This window comes from Stylophora pistillata, chromosome 5, assembly GCF_964205215.1.
Source record: "Stylophora pistillata chromosome 5, jaStyPist1.2, whole genome shotgun sequence".
Lineage (NCBI taxonomy): Eukaryota > Metazoa > Cnidaria > Anthozoa > Scleractinia > Pocilloporidae > Stylophora > Stylophora pistillata.
Genome location: NC_142523.1, coordinates 28,682,324 through 28,708,269, shown reverse-complemented (window position 1 = coordinate 28,708,269; position 25,946 = coordinate 28,682,324). Strand labels below are relative to the sequence as shown.

The following is a 25,946-nucleotide window of genomic DNA, read 5'->3' as shown; positions in this document are numbered from 1 at the left end:
AAAGTTTTGCGAAAGGAAGTATGTTTTCTATTTTCTAATAGGGCTGCTTGAAAGCTATTTTTAAAGAATGGCAAATTTATTTTTGTTTTACATTTTTACACAATTATATTACGTAGCTTCATATTTTGTAAAATGACTTTGCCGAAGAAGGGAGATAATTTTTAAAGCAAAATGTAGATCTGGAAAAGCAGACATCTTTTCTCGCCAAATGCTACAAATAGCTTCAGTCGTTACTATCGCAACTACTCGGTGGCCCGCTTCAGTCCTCTCATGTTCTCTTGATTTGAGTTTCTTCTTTTCCTCCTTTGTCTCCAACTCATTCTGTTAAAGGCTGTGTGCACTTATCCGAAAGAAGTTTCCTTTGGATACTTTCTTTATTCTGCACTAATCCATAATTTTCATGTGAGCAAAACCTCCTGTATGTGCCTCTCCCATTGCCATCTTAATTGAGTCTTTCTCTTAATTGAATCATGCACTCATTTTTTCCAAGATGTTCAGTTCTAATGCATCTCGCCGTTCAAGGACTCAAAATATTTACTTCCTTTGCTTTTCTCATTTTCGTTAGCCATTCTTCTCGTACTTGTTTCATCTTCGCGTTAAAAAAATTGACAACTTTATTTTTTCAAACTGAATGAAGTGCATGAAGGACCAACTATTCTTTTGGTGTTCAACATTTCACAGTGTTTCTGTTTACACTACCACTAATTTTTCTTTGCAAAATAACAGATACCCAGAAATAATTAATATTGAAGAAAATAATAAAAATAAGATGTAAAGCAAAAATAACAAAAAACAAACAAAAAACAAAGCAAAACAAATAGAATTATGATAATGATAGTTTAAACAGAAATTTTAATGTTTGTTTCCGCAGGGATGTTTGCCAATCAAATGGACCGCACCAGAAATTCTGCTGGGAAATCTCGCTGGACTTTCCACTTTGAGTGATGTGTATGTATTGTGTATATTCTTCCCTTACCTCAACAGAATGATCACCCAATTTGATTTTTTTTTGTTATTACTTCACATCCAAAATTCGCTTGGCATTAACTGTGGAATATTTTTGATATATTCAACAGGTGGTCCTATGGAATCGTTCTGTATGAGATAGTTACCCTTGGTAAAGTTCAATAAGAATATTATTTTATAATAACGATTTGTTTTTACTTTTTTTTCCAGGCCTTTTATTCCTGAAATGGGCCTTAAACAAGATAATATAGATGGTTTACATCCTCTTGCCTTAAGTTAATTGAGTAATGTCCAAGTCTTGTAAGACTGATCAAGTAGTCTAACTTCTTTTGTAAAAATGAACCCTGATAATGAGTTCGGGTGGAATTGTATAACCTCCAGGCAAAACGAGAGACAATTTTTGTTTTTAGGACTATCCCGTGTTCAGTACAGATCATATGCTTTTTACACCTAAAAATGAAGTCTCAGTAACGCTGTTTTCATCTTAATATGTAGCAAACTGTTTATCGATAGTTAATCTCATGAAATGAAATGAAACAAGAAGTAGAGGGCTTCCATAATTTTCACTTGTGAGAGACTACCACAAAAACCGAACCAAAAGGAAGAAACTTTAAACTACACGGACTCAGAAAAATTTATTTTTGAGCATCATCAAGCTATGTAAATGTACATGCAGGATTAAGGAAAATCTAGATTAGGGCATCGTCAAACTATGTAAATGCAGATTTCTTTCTTGTTTAAAATGATGTCAAAAAGGAACACGACGTCTAAGCCGCAGCAATTTCGTGGAACATGTTTATACGCACTCTTATCATTTCGCCTGATAGGTGTTTACAATTGTAACCAATTATTAAAATTGTAGCTCTCTGACTACAATTTCAACAACTTTATCAGTGATGTATTCAGTAATATCACATGAACACGTCCTTATGCCTTGACAGGAGGAATTCCATACGATAGATGGTCAGAAGGCAGGGTGGTTGCAGAGGTCACAAAAGGATATCAGATGCCAAAGCCTGATCATGGTGATAAAAAACTGTGAGTTGCACCTCTCTGGTGCAATATCGACGTGTTCCAATGTATAGCGTAAAATTCAACACTTCACAATTAACAGTTCTACTTGTACAATTCTTTGCAATGTACAAATTATAAAAGCTGCCTTCTTTTAAAACTGTGAACTAAGAGCATAAGGTATTCAACTGTGCTAATGCATGTCTACGTACTTCGACGAGGTCAGAGCGAGTGAAATAGTCCAGATATGTTTGATGACCCAAAACGAACCTAAACCATTAGTTTCGTTAAAAGGGTTCCTGTAGAAGAAACATCTTGCAATTCTTCGCATAGTCCAAAAAACGTAGTTGACAATTGAGTATCACTGTTTAATTTCAGGCATGATGTGATGAAACGGTGCTGGAATTTTAACCCTGACTTCCGTCCTCCATTTGAAAATCTGCGACAAAGAATGGACAAATACATTCGAGAAGAGGTTTGTTTTAAAAAATTTAAAACTTCCCAACATTTTATGAATTTTGAAACCTCTAAGATTTCTCAGTACTTTGACACCATTTAGTTTCGGGAGCAATGCTTGATGTGATTGGTTTTGTACCCCAAAGTGCTGTAAACGGCTCAACTAAAACCATTTAGATCCCTGGTCAGCGGTTTTTTCATGCTCGTCACGCCATCTACGCGCATTTCACCATTTTCAGTTTATAAATCTCTCTTAAAACAACAGAGATTCTCAGTCCACCTTTGAAGTAACTGCACTTTTCAGCTTAACATCATAGTACATAGTGCTGTGTTGCAAGTATACAACCCTTATTTCTTGCTTTCCACCCCAGACATATGAGGAACTACTTAATCTGGGAGCTTATGACAAGAAAAAATACTCCAGGGTTGAAGATCGTGGAGATGACGATGCAGGACCGAGTGAGGAAGTTGTAAAGAAGGCCGCTGCAAAAAGATTGGGAAAATGGTCCAGTGCCCGTCGTTAGGGTACCCTTGTGTCACTTCACGGTGCTAAACTATGGGTGATAACAGCGATGATTTGAAGGTCTTTCCATATCAGAGAAACAAATGAGGTCTTTGTTTTAGATAATAATTCATCAAGTTAATTGTTTAAAGATACAAATAATTACTGAATCAACTCAGTTGAATTCAGAGTAGGAGAATTTGGGTAGATATTTCTTAAATTTTCTTAATTTATTAAAACAGGAGAGAAAGAGATAAAATAGTAACATCCAAACAATTAAAAAGCAAAACAAACTTGAGAAACGGCCCGTCCATACTACTTAAATTTGCGAACTGTTGTAGTGAAAACGTTCTGCCGCAAATTGTTTTGTAGCAAATCTACTAAAGAATCCTCCCAAGGATATTTGAAATTTGGTCATTTTTTTCTGTAGTTTGGTAATGTATTAGTTGTGTGGTATTAATCACCACTGAAGTAACCCGTATGCTGACATTATCGATTCCATAATATGTTCTTTACCTGAAATGCAGTTTGCTCTCATATTGCTTTGTTTAACTTTCGATCCATTGGCATTTGAAAACAATTGATTACATTGTTATTGAAATGTGTTGCTTTGCTTTAAGTGTTAAATGCTTTTGTCGTAAACGGAGAGAACCGTCTTAATAGAGTGAGTAAATTTAGGTTAATTTTCTTAAGTGGTTTCGGTTCGTATGAGAAAAAAGGAACCCCTATTGAGGAGAATTCGTTTTTGGTAGACAGACACTACTTTTCCGTGCTAGAACGGAATTCTTATTTGAAAACAGAATGGAGTTAGATCATGTAGATTTATGGGCGTTATTTCAGTACTAAACAAAAATCACACAAAAAATTGTATTTAGTGTTATTTCACACACTCTATTTAATATCTGCAATTAAAAGGTTAAAAGCATATGTTATGGCTTTTTATTGATCGCAAAATTCCTTTAAATTGATACATTGCCGTATCCTTGCTTAGCTTTCCTAGGGATGACGTCATCTACAAAGAAGAATTGTCAAAACATCAATGGTGTTTTTCTCTTCAGCGGTAATTATATTCCATCCAAGGGGAATCAATCAATCAGACACCTACACCAACTCCTATTGTTGAGCTCGAAAAAGAAAGTTTTAAAGCGTGTCCACCTGACAACCATGCAGACGAGTCTGCACGACCCCGCACCGATTTCGCTCAAATTTTGCTCACTTGTTGCCCACAATGAACCTACAATCGAGACCAAACGGCTTATCCAGATACTTATTTTCAAAACAGCTAAACAAGTTTTAAGTTTTTGGTAAAAAATGCACAAAAATCTGTGCAAAAATGCAGTGAATTCATGATGTGGGTATCAGTATCCAAAATCTCAAGCCGACAAAAATATTTCGCTATAGTTAATATTAGAAACCTAAATCTTTATGTGTGAACATAAAAAAAATGTATGATTGTCCTGTTTTTATATTTGAGCTATCGATATCAAGCTTAGCAATTTTCACCATTTTGCGAAATAACAGAGAATACTCCAAAAATAGCGGGAATAAGCGACCAACGGCCATGTTTTGATTTATTTCAAAACTTTTTCCAACTCAAACAATTGATGATCTAAGCGATTACAGAAATAGAAGTGTGTGATGTTTCTCTTTTTTGATGAAGAACTTTCCCTTGAAATACGTCAATCCGGCGTGCCTGGGAGGGTCACGTGACCGAAGTTAGACTGAGATTTGAAAAGAACTCCCATGTTTACTAAGTTTCATTTTGCCAGCATTAGTTCGTTTCTCTGTTGAAGGGTTCCTGATCATATACAGTTAATTCTGACCTACAGATACCCCGCTAGTACTCTCGGAAGCTAAACTACGACTAAAGCTACAAATAAATTTAAAAAATAAAAAACCCACTATTACATTATGACAAATGCTTCATGAGGTCCCTTTCAGCATTTTGGTGCGTGTACTCATGTTACGGGAAGTAAAACTTAGAAAAAAGATAGGCTTACTTATTGCGTGGTTTGTTTGTTTGTTTGTTTTTGCAATTTTATTTAGAGTTAAGCCGAAAGGGTTGAAATGGTCAATGTGAACCTTTCTTGAATCCGTTGGTCTGTTTACTTCAAGTTTCTCCCCAGATCACTAAGCCTCCGATAACCCAGTCTGTAACCAAAGGGTATCCAGTCAACCTCAGTTGCTGAGCCTCAGGTGTGCCAAAACCAACCATAGTCTGGGTTTTTAATAATAGTGACCTCCCATCTGACATCAATCGAACCGATCACTATGGAGAATCGTTGCTAGAGTTGCCAAGTGTCACAAAGAAGATGAAAGGCACTTACAGGTGCGAAGCGAAAAACAAAGCAAATACTACTAGTTCCTCTGCAACACTGCGTGTTTATGGTAAGTTTAATAATAATGATAATGATTACGATGGCTTTAACGATAGCGATGACGAAAAGAAAGACGATGACAATGGAGAAGGGAACGGATGTGTAGATAAAGCTGTAGTCATTTGGGAGGCGAGAACAAACAAAGAAAAGAAATAAAAGTGACGGCGCTATCATGGTTAATTGATACGAATGACTGTATTTACTCCGTTGATTAAAGAGATGCGCGTGTTGTTTGAGAAATGGAGCGGGTAAACTTTTTGGCATCCTCACCTAACGCTTATTCGCGGTTTAATGACTGAGACATGCGCACTACAGGCATTAAAATTGCAACAAACATGCAAACACTCAAAGATAACGAATACTCAATATGAAATAACATCTAAAACAACTAAATCACAATCCTCTTTTTAATAGTAAAATAGGGCTAAACACGAAGCCGTTAGATAGGAAAACGTCAATCTTTGACAAGTCCTGCCTAGCCAGGTCCGAACATCATTATTATCTGTTGTCAATATGGGGAAATATTTTACCACTCTTAAAATTTGATATCAATGTACCCCTAAGACAGGGATTTACTGATTGAACAAGGAATAACAAGTCAAATAGGTGAATTCATTCCAACATCATCTTATAGCAGGAAAAAATATGAAACCCCTTTTCAATAGTATCCAAAACGGCTTTTTCATAAAAATATCTTATGCTAAGGATTCAGTGACTGAAAAAAGATTTGGTAATGAATGGAATTCATTCGAAGAACGACAAAAAAGTAAAGCGGTGTTTTAAAACTACCCTTTGTATTGTCTACGTTTTCCCATTATCTTTAAACTTTCGCGTAGTTTGTCCAAAAGCCCTTATACTACTCTTAAAATGCCCAGTCCTAAATCATTTCAAAAATAAAGCTCAAAAAGCGGTATTCCTTCCCAAAATTTTATCAGATGCTGTTTACTGGCATCGGTGATCTGATTTCCACTCAGATCAAGTGTTGGTGAGTTTACATGTTGGTGTCTGTAATACTTGACATAGACTGACAACACCGGCATCGGTGATCTGATTAGAACCCAGATCAGGTGTGGTGAGTTTACATGTTGGTATCTGTAATGCTTGGCATAGACTGACAACACCGGCATCGGTGATCTGATTGCCACCCAGTTCAACTGTGGTGAGTTTACATGTTGGTGTCTGTAATGCTTGACATAGACTGACAACACCGGCATCGGTGATCTGATTAAAACGCAGATCAAGTGTGGTGAGTTTACATGTTGGTGTCTGTAATGCTTGACCTAGACTGAAAACACCGGCATCGGTGATCTGATTTACAGTCAGATCAAGTGTGGTGAGTTTACATGTTGGTGTCTGTAATGCTTGACATAGACTGACAACACCGGCATCGGTGATACGATTCCCATTCAGATAAAGTCTGGTGAGTTTACATGTTGGTGCCTGTAATGCTTGGCCAAGACTGACAACACCGGCATCGGTGATCTGATTTCCTCTCAGATCAAGTTTGGTGAGCTTCCATTTTGCTCCCCTTTCAGAGGCTCCTTCGTTCACTTCAGATTCTCCCTCTGCATCGATGTATATATTCGATACATATTCTCCATACAGTTTTCTATGTATTTCTTAAGGTGCTGACAAGGAGAATTTGTTTAACAATCAACAGCTTGTTTAGTTGGAGATCATTTCCTTTATTCTCCTAACCTTAATTTTTGATTCAGGGGTGATATTGTAAGGAGAAATTAGATGCCGGTCACTCTTAGGGAGTCAAACAGTTCACCAGAGTCTTTGTTCTATTTTCCAGTTGCACATTTACTTCATCGTGTCCATGCTTTTCTGTCATGTTATTCTCTTCACTCCCCTGTGTATTGTGGTGTTCTTTTCTCTTTGAATGCTTTAAGACCCTCAAGTCTGTCTTTGGTGGGTATAACCTGATGGAAGAAAATTCACAACTTTTGACTCATGTAAACATTGTTTTACATAATTTCAATTTAAATACCAAAACATTGTTTTGTTTGACAATAACAGTACAGACCACCCAAACCACTGTGTTTTTCACCACAATATCAATGTCAAATAAAACAAGTCTTTCAGTGCATGGCATGTTGGAATATGACACATTGACATGAGTAGCATTGTGTGTACTCTCTTATCAACAATGGAAAATTAGCCAATTAGATTGCGACATTACTGCAGTAAAAAAATATTTGCACCCATACCTGAGCATAACAACCTTCTTCAAATGACATGGCTGACATGAGGTCAACCTGCAGAAAGAAAGAAGACACAAATCACATATTCTGGGAGCAAAACCATTTCATTATAACAAAACCTTGCTGTATTGAATGCATTCCATGGTTTAACATCAGCGTGCATATTTTCCATACTGTTCTCTACACATTTCTTATACTACCATCAAGGAGGATTTGCTTAACAGTCAAGAGCTCCTCTAGTTTGTGATCAATTCTTTTATTCTCGTGACCTTGGTATTTGATTCAGCACTAATATTGTAACGAGAAAATAGCTTCTAGTCACTGTTAACTGAATGATTAAGGGGTTCAACTTAATTACCTTGCAAAGGGTGTCATGATGATACAAAAAATGCTGGTTACTTTGAATAAATTTTATTTTTCCTTATCTTTTTACTTGTCAGACTTGTCTATGTATTTAGAAACCTCAGATGTGATCATGAGATTTGAGAATTTAAAAAAAATGAAAGAAGAGAATCAAATAAGGGAAACCATGTAACTACTCATTGATCATCAGTTGTAACCCTTTTAACCCTAGCATGATCAGTCCACATATTCTCCATACTGTCCTCTATACATTATCTAAGGTACTGAAAAAGAGAATTTGGTTAACAATCAAGAACTAAATATTTAGTTTACGATCATTTCCTTCATTCTTGCTACCTTAACCCCTTGTTAACGTTAACTGCCAACCCACTGAGAAATCCTGTGCCAACATAAACTGACATAACATTTTTCCAGAATTCTAGCTTGTTTCCAGTTTCAGAGGCTGGTTCAATTTACCTCTCCAGTGCCAAAGATTTGATGGTTACTCTCTAACTTTTGATGTGTTGAGAACGTCATGTAGGCACACAAACTGCAAATTGAGTGACATACTGAGTAGGTCACACAAGCAGTGAAGAGGTTAATGTGTGTGATTCAGTGGTGATATTTAAAGGAGAAATTAGCCACTAGTCACTCTTGCAGATCAAAAGGTTAAAAAAGAAAGGACTTACCTGGATTCCCTTGTTAACTGCTAGTTTGGCCATCCTCACAGCAACAGGTCCTTGGGGAAGAATTTCTTCAGCTAAAACAAGGGCTCTTTGATATGCTGCATCGCCAGTTTCAGTTTGTTCAGCAACATAATCAGCCAAACCTATTTCTTCAGCTTCTGTACCACTGATTACTTTGCCTGTAAAAATCATCTCCTTGGCTTTTGAGAGACCTATTAACCTTGGTAGACGTTGAGTACCTCCTAAAAAAAACAGAAACCCACAGGCTGTCAGACCATTTTGCACCAACTTTGTCAAGTGTGACCAAAGATGAAAATAATTAATTGTTTTGAACTAATTCTACCATCAATTATTGTCTGACGTGAAAAAAAAGAGTTACTTATTATGTTCCAGAATGCTGAAAATCTTGTCTCAGAGAGTTTAAAATTTCAAAAATTTCAGGGGGAGCATGCCCACAGAACCCCCTCTCTTTGAGGAAACAGTTGCTTTGCAACCATCACGCTTGCAACACAACCATACAGGCTGCCTACTCAGTTCATATCATACATTTATTACACCTTCTAATGACAACCCTGTAAAAGCTCTGTGATATCATTCATCTCAGATGTCAAGGCTGAAATACCAATAGCTGACTTACACACAAGTCTTAATGAATGATGCACTTTGTTTGTTTTGGAAAAGTGGGATTTAAACCCTCTAACTCCCAGATGTGATCATCGTGTAACTTCCTCCCATGAGTTCAATAATTATGTTATCATCTTGCACTGGGTTATGAGAAAAAACAGGCTTATCAGCCAGAGGGTGTGATCATGATCTAACATCAAACTCTCCCCTCTGATTTCCAAGGAAATGTAGTGTGGTTAGAGGAGAGAATTGCTAATTTGATCTTGGGAGTCAAAGCATCAACCTTTAACTCCCACGAGTGACCAAGAAAGAATTTCTCCTCATTTCTCCATCAATTAAAAATCAAACAGAAAAGTGATGAGAATAAATAAAAATCTTCATTGGTGGATTAATTACCAGTAAGTTGATGCAACACCAAATTCTCAGAACTATAACATCAAATGAATTGTAGGACAGGACCTCTTCTGAATTGTCATTGCCTATTGTTGTGAAAAGTTAAGCCTACCAAATGCTAAGGAGGGGGGATGGGTGAGGCAGCTTGTGATAGCCTAAGGGAAGAGGAGTTAGGTTGTTTGTGATGGCCTTCTATTCCATCCAGAAACAATGAAATTCCTAGCTGCCATGGATAAGTAGCAGAATCTTATGAAAACTCTACCTGCCCCAGGAATAATAGCCAAACGAGTTTCTGTCAGCCCTACTTTAGCGTTACTTGCAGCAATCCTAAAGTCACATGACAGGGTCATTTCAATGCCACCACCGAGGGCGTGGCCATCTAAAGCGGCAATTGTAGGCATTGGTAGGTTGTGTAGTTCCATTATTGCTGCCCGAGCCATGGATACAAATGGTCCAACCTCATGCGCTGCCATTTTGGCTCTCTCTTTGAGATCAGCTCCTGCACAAAAAATACATGTACCTGGGAGTGACAAAAGATAGAAAAACTTGAGTAATACCAACTGTAATAAGGGTTCTACTACAAAAAAAAAAAACAAGCATGAGATTTTTTTAGGTCTAGAATTCTACTAGTTGACAAAGCACTGGTCTACTTGTGTTCTTATCCAACACTGTCTTTCTCTATCACGGGGATAAATAGTGCTCACAAATTAATTGCAAGGAAAACTTGACAAACTTGAGTTGCCAGGGATGACCTGGCATCTCTTTTGGAAGATACCATGATATCCTACCTGCAGCTGCCTTCTATCTAAGTATGCAACAATCACCAGGAACTTCTTTCTAAATCCCACAGGGATCAACGAACGCTTTTCATTCCACTAATTTATTCATGTTTTTCTCGTTGCCATGTTCCCAATAATAACATAGCTCCATTTTCTCCCTTAAAAAGCACACACAACCCACATTTTAACCCTTGCGAACTAAAGGTAGGAATTCCTAGGAATTCCCAAAAAAACCAAGAAATTCCTAAAAATTCCTTGTTTATAGCCAACAGGACTTGGAATTCCTAGGAATTCTTGAGAATTTCTAGGAATTCTTAGGAATTCCAACTAAGAGCACCTGAATGACTTCCCTGAAATACTGTGAATCTAAAAACTTGCTGGAAATTCCTAGGAATTTTTAGTAATTTCAGGAGTGTTTAAGAATTACTGGAAATTTTAGGAAAACTTCAAGGCAACTAATATTAAATAAATACATGCATTATCAATGAAATTTACCTACATGTTCAGGTCAGGTTTACATGTTAATTATTTAGTTTATTAGCTTCGCCGACCAGCAGGGACACCGCAACAGCTTGTGCCAATTACTGCGGGCCCAGTAAACCCACCCATCCCAACCCAGGGGATAGGACATCCATCATGTACAGTTATCTCATATGTGGGAAATTAACATCACGAGAAGACTAGAATATCTAACCATTTCTTGATGTTCTAGAAAGGTAGCAAATTCCTCTCAATTATTTTAAGACCTTGAGTGTTGGTCTGGCAGGGGCTCGAACCCTCGACCTTAGCACAACAGTCCAGCGCACTATCCATTGAGCTAACTGGGTGGCGGTTAAAAATTTGCTATTATATATTAACATAAACATGAAGTAATATTAGGAAGAAATTTCTTTTTCTTTTCTTGAAAACTTCGTAAAAATTGTCCTCAATTACAGCTATTCATTTAAAATAGTCCAAGTGAATTATTAAATTTGGTTTGACACAAATTGTGAATAAAGTCTGTTGATTCTTTTTCATGAAATGCAATAACTTGGGTTATTTTTATTGCAATAAATAGTATCAGTCAGCTTTGACTTAATTTAATGTTGTTGTAACTTCTTTGGATAAAAGTCTTGTGTGTTAAAATTCAAATGTAAGCTGTCAAGCAGCATGTTCATGCTGTTGTTTGTTGTTGTTGATTCTGCAAGTTGAGATTGAGAGATTTCTTCTCAATTTTGACTCAACACTCTTGTGGGTGAAAGGCTTAATTACAGTTAAATAATTGATTTTTTAATCAAATTCTTGTTGTAGCTGTAATAATTAATTGCAATGAAGTTATCCCAAACTGCAGACTAAGCAGCTGTAATTGTCTTTTTCTGCTGGGCTCGCAGCGTGCTTAAAACGCGACTCAAATAATCCTGAAACCTTTAGCTCACTGATAGATTTAATTGTAAAGCGTAAGCTTAAGAAACTGTGGCATGCAAGTGACCGATTCGATTCTCAGTTTTGATCACGTACCAAATATCGCAGTTTGTACTCACCACAAACTTTCAGAATCATTAGCTTTATAAATAGCCGCTCGACCCTTGTACCGACCAGTCGATAACTGTTGTCCCTTCTTTAAGCTTCACGGCGCTGACAACTTGCTTTTCATCAATTTAACAACACTCGCGCTATTCTCGTTTTCCCATTGATCAACGATAAAACCCATCTTTAGAGATGTCGTATTTGCAAAACAGTCGAGAAAAGAAATAACTTACGCACGAGCGATCAACCGATGAAAAGTACATTCAAAGATGAGCGCCAAATGAAGGTTTCTTTGTCTACAACCCACGGGCATGATCACGTGGATATTTTGGGAATTGCGATTGGCTTGTAAAGAGAATCTGCTGGCTTGCCCGATTGCAGTCTTAGGAGAACACGCATGGTTCGGCTTGTTGACGATGGTTTCATTTAATAGATCAATGGTTTGAAGATGATATAAATAATGATATGAACTCACTCAATGTAGAAATAATCGAGAAGAATCGAACGTACTACAAATGCACGATTTGTGGCCGAAAGTTGTCGAGGAAACGAAGACTCGAAACCCTGACTTGAGTTGTGTTCACGGCAAAGGTGAGAAACAACACAAGGCAATCACAAGTTCTTTGAATGTGATTACAAACGTGTTTTACCCACATTATTATAACCGATGGATACCACCTTATGAAGTATAAGAGCTACCTAGATGATCATAGTGTACCAATACCCAAATCAACGGAGCTGGACCATAACAAGCATTCATCGACACCGTCCAACGCGGCCATCTCGATTCCTTTAAGTCTAGATCTTTGACGCTAATCCACTGAGCTTAAATTAGCGGTGCCAACAGTCAAGTGCGTCTCATAGCGAAGAAACATTTGTACAAGAGAAGAAAGCGATTAGAGTATGTTAGAATTCTTGCCCACAAACGAATGTGCGCATTCTGAAGCATTGACCCCTGCTTATGATTATGTTTATGTTTTATGATTTTGGCACATCTGCGGTCATGAGAGTCATTTTGCATCGCAATAAAAACTTTTTATGATTATGGAATCCAAGAAGCCTTTCAGGTTAGAAAGCAAATCTGTGGTATGAGTGCATTGGATTTAAATGGACAATTTGTACTTAATATAATTGACTGCTGCTTTATGAAAATATGCATGTTAATGTTAGGATTTACTAATACTTACTTTAAATAATAAATTCCATGATAAACAAATTGTTAATGTATTTACATCTCTTGGTACATTCTGTTTAGCACATCTTTTATTGAACCCAATTTTTAAGCCTCTAAAATTACTCCTTATCTTAAAAGCTTCACATTCAAGGTATTTAGAAGTTCTTGGAATTATTTGAATGTCAGGGTTATTTAATTTGCCTCAAATTCAATGCCCAGAAATTCCCAAGAATTCCACCCTTGTTAACGTAAAGGTAGTTTGCATAGCTGAGAATTTCTAGGAATTCCTAAGAATTCCAAGTCCTCACAAAACTGGAACATTCCTTTCCCAGAAGTTCCCAGAAGTTCCCAGTAATTCCAAGCTTTTCAAACCAGAGCTTATTTGCATAGTTAGGAATGTTTGAGAATTCCTAGGAATTCCTAAGAATTCCAAGTCCTCACAAAACTGAAACCTTCCTTTCCCAGAAATTCCCAGTAATTCTAAGATTTTCAGTCAATTGAAAACCAAAACTACTTCTTAATGGGACTTGCTCAGAATTTCCCTTTGTCGCATGCTTGTGACAAGATGAAAAGGTTCTCACTCTATTTCTTTACCCAGCTTAAAACTTACCATCTTTCTTATTCTATGTACAAGACTTTAACTTCTGAATCAGTCTTTGAAAATTACTACATAAATATTAAACTATTATGATTAACTTCTGATTTGCTTTTTCAGGAATGAACCCCAGCATGGCTTTTCAAGAGTCAAAGTAGACAGTATGAATGCAAAGATGAAACAAGTATATGAAAAAATGATCAGGAAGAGAGGATTACGAAGAACAGGTTTGAAAATATATATTAATTAAGCTTCATGTCTGCTCAGAAGGAAACTGTCAGTTAGAAAAGGTGTTTTACATTTTCCTGCAAGTCTCAATGTCTCCCAAGAAGAATTAAGTCAAGGGGAAGAAAAAGAGAGTTCAGGGAAAACAAAATGAACTGTTTCCTGACAGACCTGAGAGGCCTTGTCATGTTTCCAGTTTTTATTTCAAAAGTACATGGAATGAATAATGCACATACGTGCGCATGCTTACAAGAATCGACCACATACACTACAGGCCTGTTTCTCAAAGTCCCAGTAACTTTATCGGCCTGTAAAACTGTTCTGTTTTCATTCAAGATGGAGATTTCAAAACTTTTGAAAGTGATACAATAAAACTATCAACTAGAGAAACTAAAAGGACTGGTTTGGGTGCCAGCTAGAACCTGCTTTCCTATCCTTCAAATTTTAATTTTAAAACATAGCTTTGGGCCCGTTGAGTTACCAGTTTGCAGGACTTTCAAGAAATGGGCCCCAGGTCAAGTGCTTTGTTATGCATCCAGAGGACAAACAAGTAAACAAGCAGAAAATGCGTGTTAATCTAATGACAGTGCAACTTTATTTCTCTGAAACACTGTAGATATACCTTTAAAGAACTGTACTTTCCTGGGCCTTCTGCTCAACCAGTTTATTTATTTCATCTTTTTGGATAAAGTAGGAAAGAGCTACAGTGTTTTAGCCAAGGGCTGCTCCCATAGTGTTTTCTAGATATTCTAGTCTTCTCGGATAGGGATGAATAAATGAAGGTCCCTTCTCCTGCAGGGTTGGGGTAGGAGACGTTAATTTCCCACACAGGAGATTACTTTGTGATGGATGTCCTCCCCTGGGGTGGGATGGGTGGGAAGGTGAGATCGATAGACTGAAGCGGCTGCCAGAGGCGCCTGATATGCTGACGTCTGTTCTCAACCTTACACTGCACCCGTAATTCAGCCTCTCGGCTGCAAGTGGTCAGATATAAACTATATAACTATAACTATATAAATTATTAACTAACTAACTAGAACCAGTGGAGAGTTAGCAACAAGTTAGTTTTGCCTGGAATTGCTGAGAAGTGCTAAGAAGAGCACTTTTAATTATCATTATCCTACATTTAGATTAACTGCAAACCTGGACATTGATCACATCTAATACATGTAACTTGCTCAGGATACAATTTTTGACAATATCCTGTCGATATTGTATCCTTGTCATGAGCAGTGTACATTTTAATTTATACAGGGTCGTGTGATTATGAATCAACCAATCACAATAATTGTGTTTGGAGCAAGGAAAACTGCAGGTGTATACAACAGTGATTTTTCTTTTACTGAAGAATTAAAGTCAGTGAGTAAATTGGAGGCATAAATCCTTGAAGCTTATCAGCTAAATGTACACTGCTCGTAACTAGTGCAGCTTCTTGCATTTGTGGTAGAGTATAGGAAATTACAACTGATAGGTTCTCACCACCAGATTAGATCATCCCTGAGGAAGGCACTTAAGACAGGAGTGTCGAAATGTTGGGTCTATGAATTGTAACTCAGACAAACCATGTCTGATTGTCCACCTGGTTGCCTTGCGAACTTGAAAAAACATTGTTTTGAAATATTAACTTCTAACTGACCGAGTGTGAGGGCCACACTGAGGAATATTGGCAATATGGCCCAAGGTTCATATAAAAATCACTGAGGAACGATATTCCTAAGTATGGCCTCGAGCAAGGGAGGTTAGTAAGCATTGTTAATTTGATGTGTGGCACTCTGAGCAAACTTGATGTTGACTTTAAATTCCAAACAAAACTACAAAGCTTATGACCATTTCTCTGGAAAATGATGTGGATGTCAGTGGCTTTTTTTTTTCGCGAAGGGATCGGAGTTGACTTAAATGGGCAAATTGGTTCTGAACTACCGTTGATCTTATGGTAATTTTGCCATTCATTTTAAAAGCAAACCATTACAGTACTGCGTAGAAGCAATTTAAAAAAAAAAAGAGTTTACCAGAAAAGTTTAACAAACATTTGTAATGATAAGTTTGATTATACCTCACAGAAGTCTTCCCCTCCCCTCCCCCCCTAGGCTTTCCAAGGAAGTACAAAAAAGCTCAAGATATTTTTAACAATGCTACCAGAGGTATTCATGGTCAATAACCTCAGTTTATGTTATGCAATGAAGACTGACGCGTATTTAACAGTTTGTTATAAAGTAACTAGTTTATTCACCCTTCAATTCCTAAGAACTGAGGATTTTTAATTTTCCCCTCTAGCTGCTTCACATTTCCTTGTAAATTGGCTAGGGGAATTTGATGTTTGATCAAGATAATAACCTCTACCTGATAAGTTTCAATATTCTCTTTAACTGTTTGTTGAATAATGCATGGATATTATGGGGATAAATTACATGTTTTTCACTTGTGTGGGTTAAAAGAATCTGTACATTCACTGGTTCACTAAGATTTTATGGCCATGATCTGATGGGTCCTCACTGTTAAGTGTCACCTGAGATAAGTTGGGGTTTGAACTGAGTCAAGAAATGAGTGATCATTGCCAGAACTGACTTGATATTTTATTTTATGCTTGATTCTGCAGGAGGAAAGAGCCTTGCCAATGATTGTCACAATCTCAGGTATAGAAAGAAAAAACATACACAACTAGTGGTAAATTTTTTAACTAAAAACAAAAAGAATTATTGTACTTTTTTGTAACCCTTTCACTCCCAAGATCTGATTTATTTAGTAATTCTCCTCACTGTCTGCCATAGAATTCTTGTAATGTTAAAAGGCTGATAGTTTCGAAAGAAACTGTTTGGGGCTGTGTCGGTGGGAGTAACGAAATAATTTGGATATATCAACAAAGTTGAAGTGGTAAATTGGCCACAGTAACGATTACAAAAGCTGAAGTTTCAAGTGTTAGCCCTTCGTCGGAGCGAATAGAGGAATTGTGGGTTGTGTGTGCTTTTAAAGGCAGAGAATGGAGCTACATTCGTAACGTAGCTACATTACGTAGCTCCATTCTCTGCCTTCAAAAGCACACACAACCCACAATTCCTCTATTCACTTCGATGAACGGCTAATCTTCGAAACATCAGCTTTTGTAATTGTTACGGTGGCCAATTTACCACTTCAATTTTGTTGATATATCCAAATTATCTTGTAATGTTAGTTTGGAGAACTCGGTGTTGCATCAACTGATAGCATATTTTTCTTAAGTTTATTCTCAACACTTGCCTGCTTGATATTGTATTGATATTTTAAGGAGAAATTCTGTCTTGGTCACTCATGGGAGTTGATGGGTTCATAGCAGAATTAAAGATTGATTAACAATTATTCCAAAAGCGTGCGTTGGATTTGAGATGATAGATAGCCAATGAGGCGCGTAGCACCTCATTGGCTATAATCATCTCATATCCAACAAGTGTGAGTAGAATAATTGTTTTATTAAAAATGTTATATTAAATTATTAACTGCCTCTCGGTTGGCTCAATTGGTAGAGCGCTGGACTGTTGTGCGGGAGGTCGTGAGTTCAAATCCGGCTAGACCAACACTCAGGGTCTTAAAATAACTGAGAAGAAAGTGCTGCCTTAGTAATAATATCTGCAAATGGTTAGACTTTCTAGTCTTCTCGGATAGGGACGATAAATGGAGGTCCCGTCTCACAAGTCCTTGTATATGATAAAAAATTTGTACGACGTTAAAGATTACCCAAACACTGTTTGAAAAGAGTAGGGCACGTAGTGCCCAGTGTTGTGGTCTATCTTTGTTTATAGTTCACCACTAAATTTTCTCCGGTTCTTATTTGTTTAAATCAATCATGTGACGCACTTAAGTGTTCATCCGTGGAGAGACACTATCAGCCCATAGTGCCCGCCCACGGAAAATACCCGGCTGGATAGTGCCCATCCGCAGAAAATACCTGGATCGATAGTACTCATCTGTGAAAAGTTTTGAATACTTTGACGTCCGCGAAGTTAGGAAGATCGGAGAAACGGTGACTTTTCAATTCTGACAGGTATAACGTATTATTTAGCCAAAGTACAGTTGCGAATTATTGACATTTGTGACAAGCTGTAGGTGCGTAAGAAAATTTATTGGTGAACAATAAAAACAATAGAGTGTTTATGTCTCGGAACTATCAGTCTGATACTTGCCCCTTGGAAATTTGATGTTCTTAAAACTAGCATATTTGTTTTAAAAACATCAAATTTCTGTGGGGCAACTATCAGCCGGTAGTTCCTTGACAGAAACACTCTATTGATTAGGTAATGTCTATCAAATTGATGGGGGGTACTGCGCCTTTGAATATTGTATAGAAAGGGCGCAATGTAAATAAGAAATTCATTCATTCATTCATTATTTAATTTTATTACATTTTTAGCTCCCTTTTAATATTAAGCTGAGGTGTACACTTACCATACTTGTAGATTATGGTATTATTGGCTCATTTCCAGCAATGGCTTTTCTTATGTTTTTCATCTTTCACACAGGCCACATTTGATTGATATCATTTTCAGAAAGACTATTTTAATAGGATGTATCTGAAAACTTGAGAAGCCAAAAAAACTCAAAAATGAAATTTAGCAGTGGAGTAAGAGATTCTGGTACCTCGATCACTCAATCAAGCTTCACAAATGATACAAGTAGACATTTTGCTTATTGTTTGTGTTTTTCCTTGCCACTTGGGGACTCTGAACACCACTACACAACCTGAAAACTATCTGCAAGTATTATAATTATGTGAAACCATGGAATAAGGTGTACATGTCTAGAATACGAATAAGATTCATGTACAGTATCATGATATATAGTCATGAATCTGCACCAGTCATTTTAATTTGCTTCTTTGATAAAGTATCAAGTTTCTCAGCCTCTTAATTATTCTTAGGTGTTTGTGTATCAATATTTCTCTCCAATTTTCTTTGTATTGTAGCGCTTGAGAACAGGGAGACAATTACAATTTTTTTTTTTCAATTGTCTGGCTTTGGTTCAGGTAACTTAGGAAAAATTGACATTTTCTTTAGAAGAATTGAGCCAATTGTGTTTTTTTTACTACTACTACTAAACAAGTGTTATATTTTGGTAGCTTTCCTCCCTTTCCTTTTATCACGAACCATGAACTTTCCCCTTTGCTCTTGGTTTTGCTGATTAGATGTTGAAAAACACCATGCCCACATGATTGTTCCCAGCTTAGCATATATACACTGTACCTTAATTGCCAAAACCCAGAGGCTTAGGATTGTCTTTCCCTTTCTCTCCTTTTCCCACCCCTCTAAGGGTTTTGTTCTGGCCTTCCCCCTCTATCCTCTTTCCCATCCCCCCTTCTCCCTCTCCCCTTGGGATTATCAGTCCCCACCTTGCCCTCCCATTTTCCCCCTCTATCCCCTCCCCCTATCATCTCCCCCCCCCTCCAAGATTGATATGGTTAGTCCACTTGTCCCCCCAGTCCCCTTTTCAAGAAGTAAACTGATGGACAGGAGGGTAATCTCTGCAATACATGTTTCAGCTCAATAGTGTGTATTATTATTATTATTATTATTATTATTATTATTTACACTAAAACAGTGGATAGTGTTTAAGGTGCACTCTGATTGGCAACTCAAACTCCAGATTTCCTTTGTTATTCACTTAGCAACTCAGGCAGGATTTACACCAGAAAATGTTGTAATCATTGCAAGAATAAATGACAGAGCAACATGTAAAATCATCTTTTTGAACTGTATTATCTTTTAAATTAGTTGTTTTACTTTATACTAAAACAACCACTTACCTCAATGTCGGTGGCTGGTGGTAGATAATTATAATATTTACCTTGCTGCTTCACTGCTTCTAAACACACCAAGTACCTTATAACTATGAAGTCTAAAATAAATATTATGTTGTTCTCTAACTCCTTGCTGATCATTACGATTTCTAGAAAGATGCCAGTCCTACTAAACCAACGCCTCACAAACCTTCATCAGGGATCATAGTAACAGTGTAAGCTCAAATATTTTTAAGAATCAAAAACATTTTCTCAATAATAAAATATTTCAGAAATATGTAGTGCTTAAGGTTTCCCAAGTCAATTTCATGCTGAAAGTCTCATGGGAATGCTGGGAATTGCACAGTAGGGAGAGTCCTGGCCTCCCACCGCTGTTGCCTGGGTTTAATTCCAAGAGCTGGCATCACATGTGGGTTCAGTTTGTTGTTGGTTCTCATCCTTGGTTCAGTGATTTTTCTCCAGATCCTCCAGTTTTCCTCCCTTCCACAAAAACCAACATTACAAAATTCCAATTTGACCAGGAAACAGTGGACAAGAAAGCCACCACATTGAATAACCACTGCTAAAATGCCATTGTTATAATTATAGTTCCTTTATTTTGTTATTTAATTCCCACCATGCACTACAAGTATTAAAATTAATTGAAAACCAAAACTACTTCATAATGGGCCTTGCTCACTATGGAGTTTCTGTGGCTTAGTGACAGAGTGAAGCATTAAATACCTTGTATAGAGAAACAAACTTCAAGAAGATTCACTGCTCTTTTTGGCAGATTCTTTACAATAAGTGTTGTTTGATTCTGAGTTCTTTAATATCCTTTCTTTTTTAACTCAACATAGCCAAGGCATATGTCTTGGAAAAACAGTCAGAGCCAGGGGTTCCCATTAGTCTCAATGCAACCCTAGAAAGCATGGGAACAATGGAATTCTGTCTCATCAGACTTGGCCGTAAGTAGATTTTAATTAGCCCACTTTACACTTAAGTTTATAAGTGTTGTCTTTTCGCAGTAACTTCTTTTTGTACATCCATTTTGGCATCACTGTTGGTTCTTGCAGTCTGCTTGGCTCACAGCAGACTGAGTGTAATCAGTTTGCAAATTGCTCTTTTTTTAGGCTTCTGAGTCACACTGTTTTTTTCGTTTAATACCAACACTTCTGAACAAACTGGGAGACTGGACCAAAAAGATAAATATGAAATAAAACAGACAGTATTCCTATTTTGACATTAAATTGTGAAAATAATACTAAATAATATAGCCAAGTTGGATCAAATGATTGGGTCTGAAATAAAAAATACAATTATGTTGATTGGAGATTGACTTGCAATTTGGCTTTTTTGTTGATATAATTGTAGGAAAACGGAATCATGATGAAGAAAGGGAAGAGCCTAATATTCGGTTCCAAGCTTACACTTACTATGCATACATGGTAAGTGTAACACCTAATAGGGACCTTTACTCTTTACACCCTAACATCAGTATGCATATTCTCCATACTGTTCTCTCTACATTTCCTAAAGTGCTGACAAAGAGAATTTGTCAAACAATCAGAGTTTATTTAGTTGGTGATCATTTGCTTTATTCTCCTGACCTCACTGTGTGATTCAGGGGTGATAATTATTTAAGGAGAAATTTGATGCTGGTCACTGTTAGGGTCAAAGGTTTAAGCAAACCACAACAGTTATGGCAGTGAGGACATAGTTATGGCAAAACAAAATAATCTGATGGGCAGGACAATAGCTCTGCAATTACATCTAAAAACTTTGTTTTTCTTGGTCTCAGTGTGCATGAACAACCTTGAGGGCAAATTCTTTAAGTTTTCATTTGGGACTCAATGCTGCTCACATAAATTAGATTATGCTGAAGTTAAGATGTGGCACCATTACAACCATAATGGAAAAATTCTGAATAAAAGTATAATTTTTTTTTTTTAATGTTTTCCTTTGCATTGCCCTTCTGACTGCCCAATATTTCTATTATTGCAGATGTTGTCTTGGTTTGTTGCTTAACATGCACTCTTGTTTAGAGAAAAAAAAAATATTATTTACTCCTCAGTCATACAGGGTCAGCATGCTGCAAAAGCTGAGGACTGTGACAGAGATACAGCTCGGTAAGTCATTCACAGATATTTACTTTGTTGACCTTTCATCACTGACTTTCAGCCAATACATCTTACTATAAAAAATCTGATTGGTCAAGAGAATTCAATCAATATTCAATAGCATGTGAAATTGACACAAGAAATGCAATCTCAGCAGCAAATATTGCAAATCATGTCAAGTTCAAAGTCTGCTTAATTTCCAAGCCCCTCCTCAGTGTATCTCAGTTCTAAACCTTTTCTAAACTCAAACATATTTAAACAAGTATTGAATGTTACACTCCCCCTCCCCTCTCTACAGAGTGGGAGGAATGCTCTCCCCACCGGTACCACCTCATCTCATTTTTTCTTGTTTTATTCCATTTTTTTTTCCTTTTGTATTTCATTTAACTTCTTTATTGATCACTTTCTCTGTTGCCCTCCAGGAGTTTCTCTTGAGAAGATAGAAATTGACCCAGTACTTCAACCCAAGTCAGCAAAAAAGTTTTGGGGAAAACAAAAATTTGTAAGTATTATCACTGACAGTACATCTGTTCAAATTTGGAGAGAATATTTTGGTCTATTACTCGACGTTTCGGGGTCATCGTGACTCCATTATCAAGAGACTAGTTTAAAAAAACATGCAAATAAGGAAAGGTACAAGAATAGCATAAATTAGACTGAACGGCTTAAACAAACACCTTGGCGCGGATGGAATCCGTTTGCACGTTCAGTGTTGGCTTACGCATGCGAATATACAACATTTCATTAACAAGGCAATCAAATTTGCCGTTACATTTCGTGATGACGTTGAATTGCTCGATCAAGCGTTCAGGCATTTCACTATTGTGCTGGAGGTGGTAGTGTTTGTAGATAGAAGATGATTTCCTTTTGTGCCCTTCTACGCGCTCGTGTAAGTGACCACGAGTATAGCCCACATACCCTGCATCACACAGGTTACATTTAAATTCATAAACGATACATTGTTGGTTAACAATAGGGGGCTTAATTTCGTGTTGCTTAAGCTGTTGATCGAGCTTAGGGCTAACGAACACTGGTTGGACAGTCACGCTTAACTTCGAGCTTGTATATTCGCATGCGTAAGCCAACACTGAACGTGCAAACGGATTCCATCCGCGCCAAGGTGTTTGTTTAAGCCGTTCAGTCTAATTTATGCTATTCTTGTACCTTTCCTTATTTGCATGTTTTTTTAAACTAGTCTCTTGATAATGGAGTCACGATGACCCCGAAACGTCGAGTAATAAATCTTTCCTGGTTTTTTCTATGCCTTTGCTTTAGCAAATCCCTGCTGATCAAATATTTTGGTCATGGCTGCAAAACAAAAAAATATGCAGGTTTCCACTTGACTGCATTTTGCCAGTTAGACAGGTCCTGAGCTACCCTTTCTGCCTCACCCCACAGGTAGACAGGTCCTTAGCTACCCTTTCTGCCTCACCCCACAGGTAGACAGGTCCTTAGCTACCCTTTCTGCCTCACCCCACAGTTAGAGAGGTCCTTAGCTACCCTTTCTGCCTCGCCCCACAGTTAGACAGGTCCTTAGCTACCCTTTCTGCCTCACCCCACAGGTAGACAGGTCCTTAGCTACCCTTTCTGCCTCACCCCACAGGTAGACAGGTTCTTAGCTACCCTTTCTTCCTCACCCCACAGGTAGACAGGTCCTTAGCTACCCTTTCTGCCTCACCCCACAAGTAGACAGGTCCTTAGCTACCCTTTCTGCCTCACCCCACAGGTAGACAGGTCCTTAACTACCCTTTCTACCTCACCCATGAGTGACCAACACAGACAAGTAATGAGAATAGAGTGTGAGCCTCAGATCAAATGCTGCAGGGAAACCTTGAAACCTTGTGGTGTACTGGCATCCCAATCTAAGGAGGGGATGGGGGGGGGAAATAAAAGTCAATTCATGCTACCAAGATAAACTCTAGCTGCATGAGCTGTTGCCTCAAGTACAGAGGGGAACATGGAGTGTTCTGAATACCACAACATTGCAAACAAAATAGAATAAACACCGCATCACTGCAAGAAATATTATCAACACACACCGACACCATGATATAGTTTAAGCCTCAGGATTTATCTGGTCTGGTTTCACTCATCTTTACCAGGTGCCGGTCTTTGGCTGGCTGATAGTGCGTGTTGTAGAGGTCCATAAGTCAAGTGAAATATTAACAAACGTGGCCTGGGGCTAGTTGGCTAATGTTAATTAAAGTTTAACTCAAATGTATCGCATATTTTGTTCAAAAGAATAAACTGAAACACTGGGAATGGTTTATTTCACCAAAAACTGTTGATTTGAAATTACAAACATCATATACCGTAAATTTTGAGATCACTGCAAAACCAGAATGCAAGTTGTTCTACACCACAATACTCCATTAAAAAAAAAAAGAGTCGGCACCCCAACACTGGAAACCCCAATGTCCCCCTCAGTACAATGTTAACTTTTTCTTATCTGATTTGTCCTGTTACCTCTTCCTTTTAATACTAACTTGTAAAATCCCTTTTTGTTAAGACTTCAATAGATATGGAAAATGTGGTTGCTTGTGACCTAAATGAAGTGAAGAACAATGGAAAATCTGTGTTCAGAATAGTTTACTTCAGTCAAAATGCACATGAGTTTAAACACTACGACTTTGAAACTGATGCTGATGATGCAGGTGAGAAATTTTCTGTCTTTTCCTTTGCATACAGTAATTTATCACAACAAACAGCATTCTTCACACCAAAGAGCATTTGAGACAGTCAATTTTTGGTAGTAAGTTGATTATTATTTGCTAGCCTACCATAATTTTTTTTTTTGGTAGACATCAGTATGCATATTCTCCATATTAACAATCAAGAGCTTCTGTATTGTTGGTGATCATTTCCTTTATTCTCATTACCTTACTGTTTGATTCAGGGTTGATATTGTAGGGAGAAATTATATTTTAGTCAGCCTAAGGCATCGAAGGGTTCAATGATTGGGCAACAATTTTCCCTGATGTACAAAAAGTGTTTTTTCAGCATTAATTTTGTTGTTGTTGTTTATATTTGTTTGTTTGTTTGTTTGTTTTGCCAGGAGAAATAGTGAGCTAACCGCCTCCTGGTTAGCTCAATTGGTTAGAGCGCCGGATTGTGTTGTGCGGGAGGTCGAGGGTTCGAGCCCCGGCCGGACCAATACTCATGGTCTTAAAATAACTGAGGAGAATTTGCTACCTTTCTATAACATCAGTGAAATGGTTAGATATTCTAGTCTTCTCGGATAAGGACGAATAAATGGAGGTCCCGTCTCCTGCAGGGTTAGGGGTAGGAGACGTTAATTTCCCACACACGAGATTACTGTGTGATGGATGTCCTCCCCTGGGGTGGGATGTGTGGGGGAAAAAGGTGAGGTCGTTACATGGACTAAAGCGGCTGCCAGAGGCGCCTGATAATGCTGACGTCCGATCTCAACCTTAGTAACACTGTACACCTTAGCAATTCAGCCTATGCTGCTATTAAGGTATCGAATCATTCACTTTCACTTTCACTTTCTCATGTAACAGGTCAATCACATTATCAAGGCCAACATGAGTGGGAAAAGATCAGAATACTTGTCTTCAAAAGAAAGAAAATCTGACAAAAGAAGATCTTAAAGATCATAGCCATTGTAACAAGAACTACTGAAGCTTACTCACACTATTAAATGATTGATTAATAAAAATTATACTGGATTTCCTCAAATAAGTGCCCACACTCCAATGAGCACCCACCCACCCCCCCCCCACCCCCAAGCCACATAGTTCATAAAGCAATCTCCCTTGTCCTTAACTCACCTAAATCGTAGGGATACAAGAAAAACCTGTTTCTATTGCCACTTTAGATCATTTTAAACCTACAGCAGAGTCATTACAGGAGAATAACAAGTGCCCCCCTTGATTAGGCACCCTTCCTACAATAAATGCCCCCTCTTTTACCCAACATTTTTCGAGGAAGTACGGTATTTAATTTTAGAAATTCTCCTCAAGTTTAAATAAATGACAGTAGTCAAGAACAAGTCTCTCCAAGAGTCAAACATCTTAGGAAATGAAAATTTTCAACACCCCTTCTAATTTTGCATGCAGTTAGGCACTCGGGGGGATGCACAGAAATACCCATGTTTAAGGTTGCAGCACTCTTGTTGCCATGATAACAATGGCCTCTTGTTCAAGGCCTGAGTCATGTCGCCCGAAATTTGAGTCATGTTACCCGAAAAATTAAAAGAAAAACAGTAGAAATGGCTAT

General features: G+C 37.6%; 2 protein-coding genes, 1 long non-coding RNA gene and 1 pseudogene across 11 annotated transcripts in view; 3 read left to right on the top strand and 1 right to left on the bottom strand.

Moving 5' to 3' along the window:
* LOC148731283 (vascular endothelial growth factor receptor 1-like) overlaps positions 1–3,288 on the top strand; it is a 443,086-nt pseudogene extending 439,798 nt beyond the window's left edge. The window contains exons 18-22 of the transcript XR_016001370.1: positions 872–948; positions 1,077–1,117; positions 1,908–2,004; positions 2,356–2,452; positions 2,805–3,288. The product of XR_016001370.1 is annotated as a vascular endothelial growth factor receptor 1-like (transcript). The remainder of the gene's footprint in view (positions 1–871; positions 949–1,076; positions 1,118–1,907; positions 2,005–2,355; positions 2,453–2,804) is intronic.
* A 2,370-nt stretch (positions 3,289–5,658) lies between these two features.
* LOC148731282 (methylglutaconyl-CoA hydratase, mitochondrial-like) lies at positions 5,659–12,196 on the bottom strand. 3 transcript variants are annotated; one of them, XR_016001319.1, is made up of 5 exons: positions 11,865–12,196; positions 9,828–10,085; positions 8,552–8,790; positions 7,527–8,412; positions 5,659–7,238 (listed from the first exon to the last, which is right to left on the bottom strand). XR_016001319.1 is itself a non-coding variant. In XM_088760361.1 (5 exons), exons 1-5 carry the CDS (start codon positions 11,881–11,883, stop codon positions 7,161–7,163), a joined length of 621 nt encoding a protein of 206 aa, XP_088616487.1. In that variant the 5' UTR covers positions 11,884–12,188; the 3' UTR covers positions 5,659–7,160. The 3 variants fall into 3 exon arrangements, 2 of the variants coding, with proteins under 2 accessions (XP_088616487.1, XP_088616486.1); XM_088760361.1 differs by having other exon boundaries at positions 7,527–7,574; positions 9,828–10,064; positions 11,865–12,188; XM_088760360.1 differs by having other exon boundaries at positions 7,527–7,574; positions 11,865–12,187.
* Positions 12,197–12,228: 32 nt separating this feature from the next.
* LOC148731281 (uncharacterized) lies at positions 12,229–16,472 on the top strand. 3 transcript variants are annotated; one of them, XR_016001362.1, is made up of 3 exons: positions 12,229–12,441; positions 13,740–13,846; positions 16,441–16,472. It is a non-coding gene; the product is annotated as an uncharacterized LOC148731281 (long non-coding RNA). The 3 variants fall into 3 exon arrangements; XR_016001363.1 differs by lacking the exon at positions 16,441–16,472 and adding an exon at positions 15,099–15,986; XR_016001361.1 differs by lacking the exons at positions 12,229–12,441; positions 16,441–16,472 and adding exons at positions 12,448–12,917; positions 15,099–15,986.
* Positions 16,473–16,948: 476 nt separating this feature from the next.
* LOC148731280 (target of rapamycin complex 2 subunit MAPKAP1-like) lies at positions 16,949–25,430 on the top strand. 4 transcript variants are annotated; one of them, XM_088760392.1, is made up of 9 exons: positions 16,949–17,859; positions 18,778–18,837; positions 19,762–19,823; positions 20,448–20,555; positions 20,962–21,035; positions 21,662–21,716; positions 22,130–22,209; positions 24,217–24,361; positions 25,229–25,430. In XM_088760392.1, the coding sequence occupies exons 4-9, from the start codon at positions 20,519–20,521 to the stop codon at positions 25,300–25,302; spliced, it is 465 nt and encodes a 154-aa protein (XP_088616518.1). In that variant the 5' UTR covers positions 16,949–17,859; positions 18,778–18,837; positions 19,762–19,823; positions 20,448–20,518; the 3' UTR covers positions 25,303–25,430. The 4 variants fall into 4 exon arrangements, with proteins under 4 accessions (XP_088616518.1, XP_088616519.1, XP_088616521.1 ...); XM_088760393.1 differs by lacking the exon at positions 18,778–18,837; XM_088760395.1 differs by lacking the exons at positions 16,949–17,859; positions 25,229–25,430 and adding an exon at positions 24,763–25,212 and having other exon boundaries at positions 17,869–19,823.
* The last annotated feature ends 516 nt before the right edge of the window (positions 25,431–25,946 follow it).

Excerpts from the sequence above, each read along its gene's own strand:
- LOC148731282 (XM_088760360.1), bottom strand. Across the intron at positions 8,791-9,827 it reads GGCTATTATTCCTGGGGCAG|GAGGTACTCAACGTCTACCA; the intron begins GTAGAGTTTTCA and ends TGTTTTTTTTAG. Across the intron at positions 7,239-7,526 it reads AAGAAGGTTGTTATGCTCAG|GTTATACCCACCAAAGACAG; the intron begins GTATGGGTGCAA and ends TTCTTCCATCAG.
- LOC148731280 (XM_088760393.1), top strand. The coding sequence starts at position 20,519 with ATGGGAACAATGGAATTCTGTCTCATCAGACTTGGCC. Across the intron at positions 21,717-22,129 it reads TGTGACAGAGATACAGCTCG|GAGTTTCTCTTGAGAAGATA; the intron begins GTAAGTCATTCA and ends GTTGCCCTCCAG. Across the intron at positions 22,210-24,216 it reads TTTGGGGAAAACAAAAATTT|ACTTCAATAGATATGGAAAA; the intron begins GTAAGTATTATC and ends CTTTTTGTTAAG.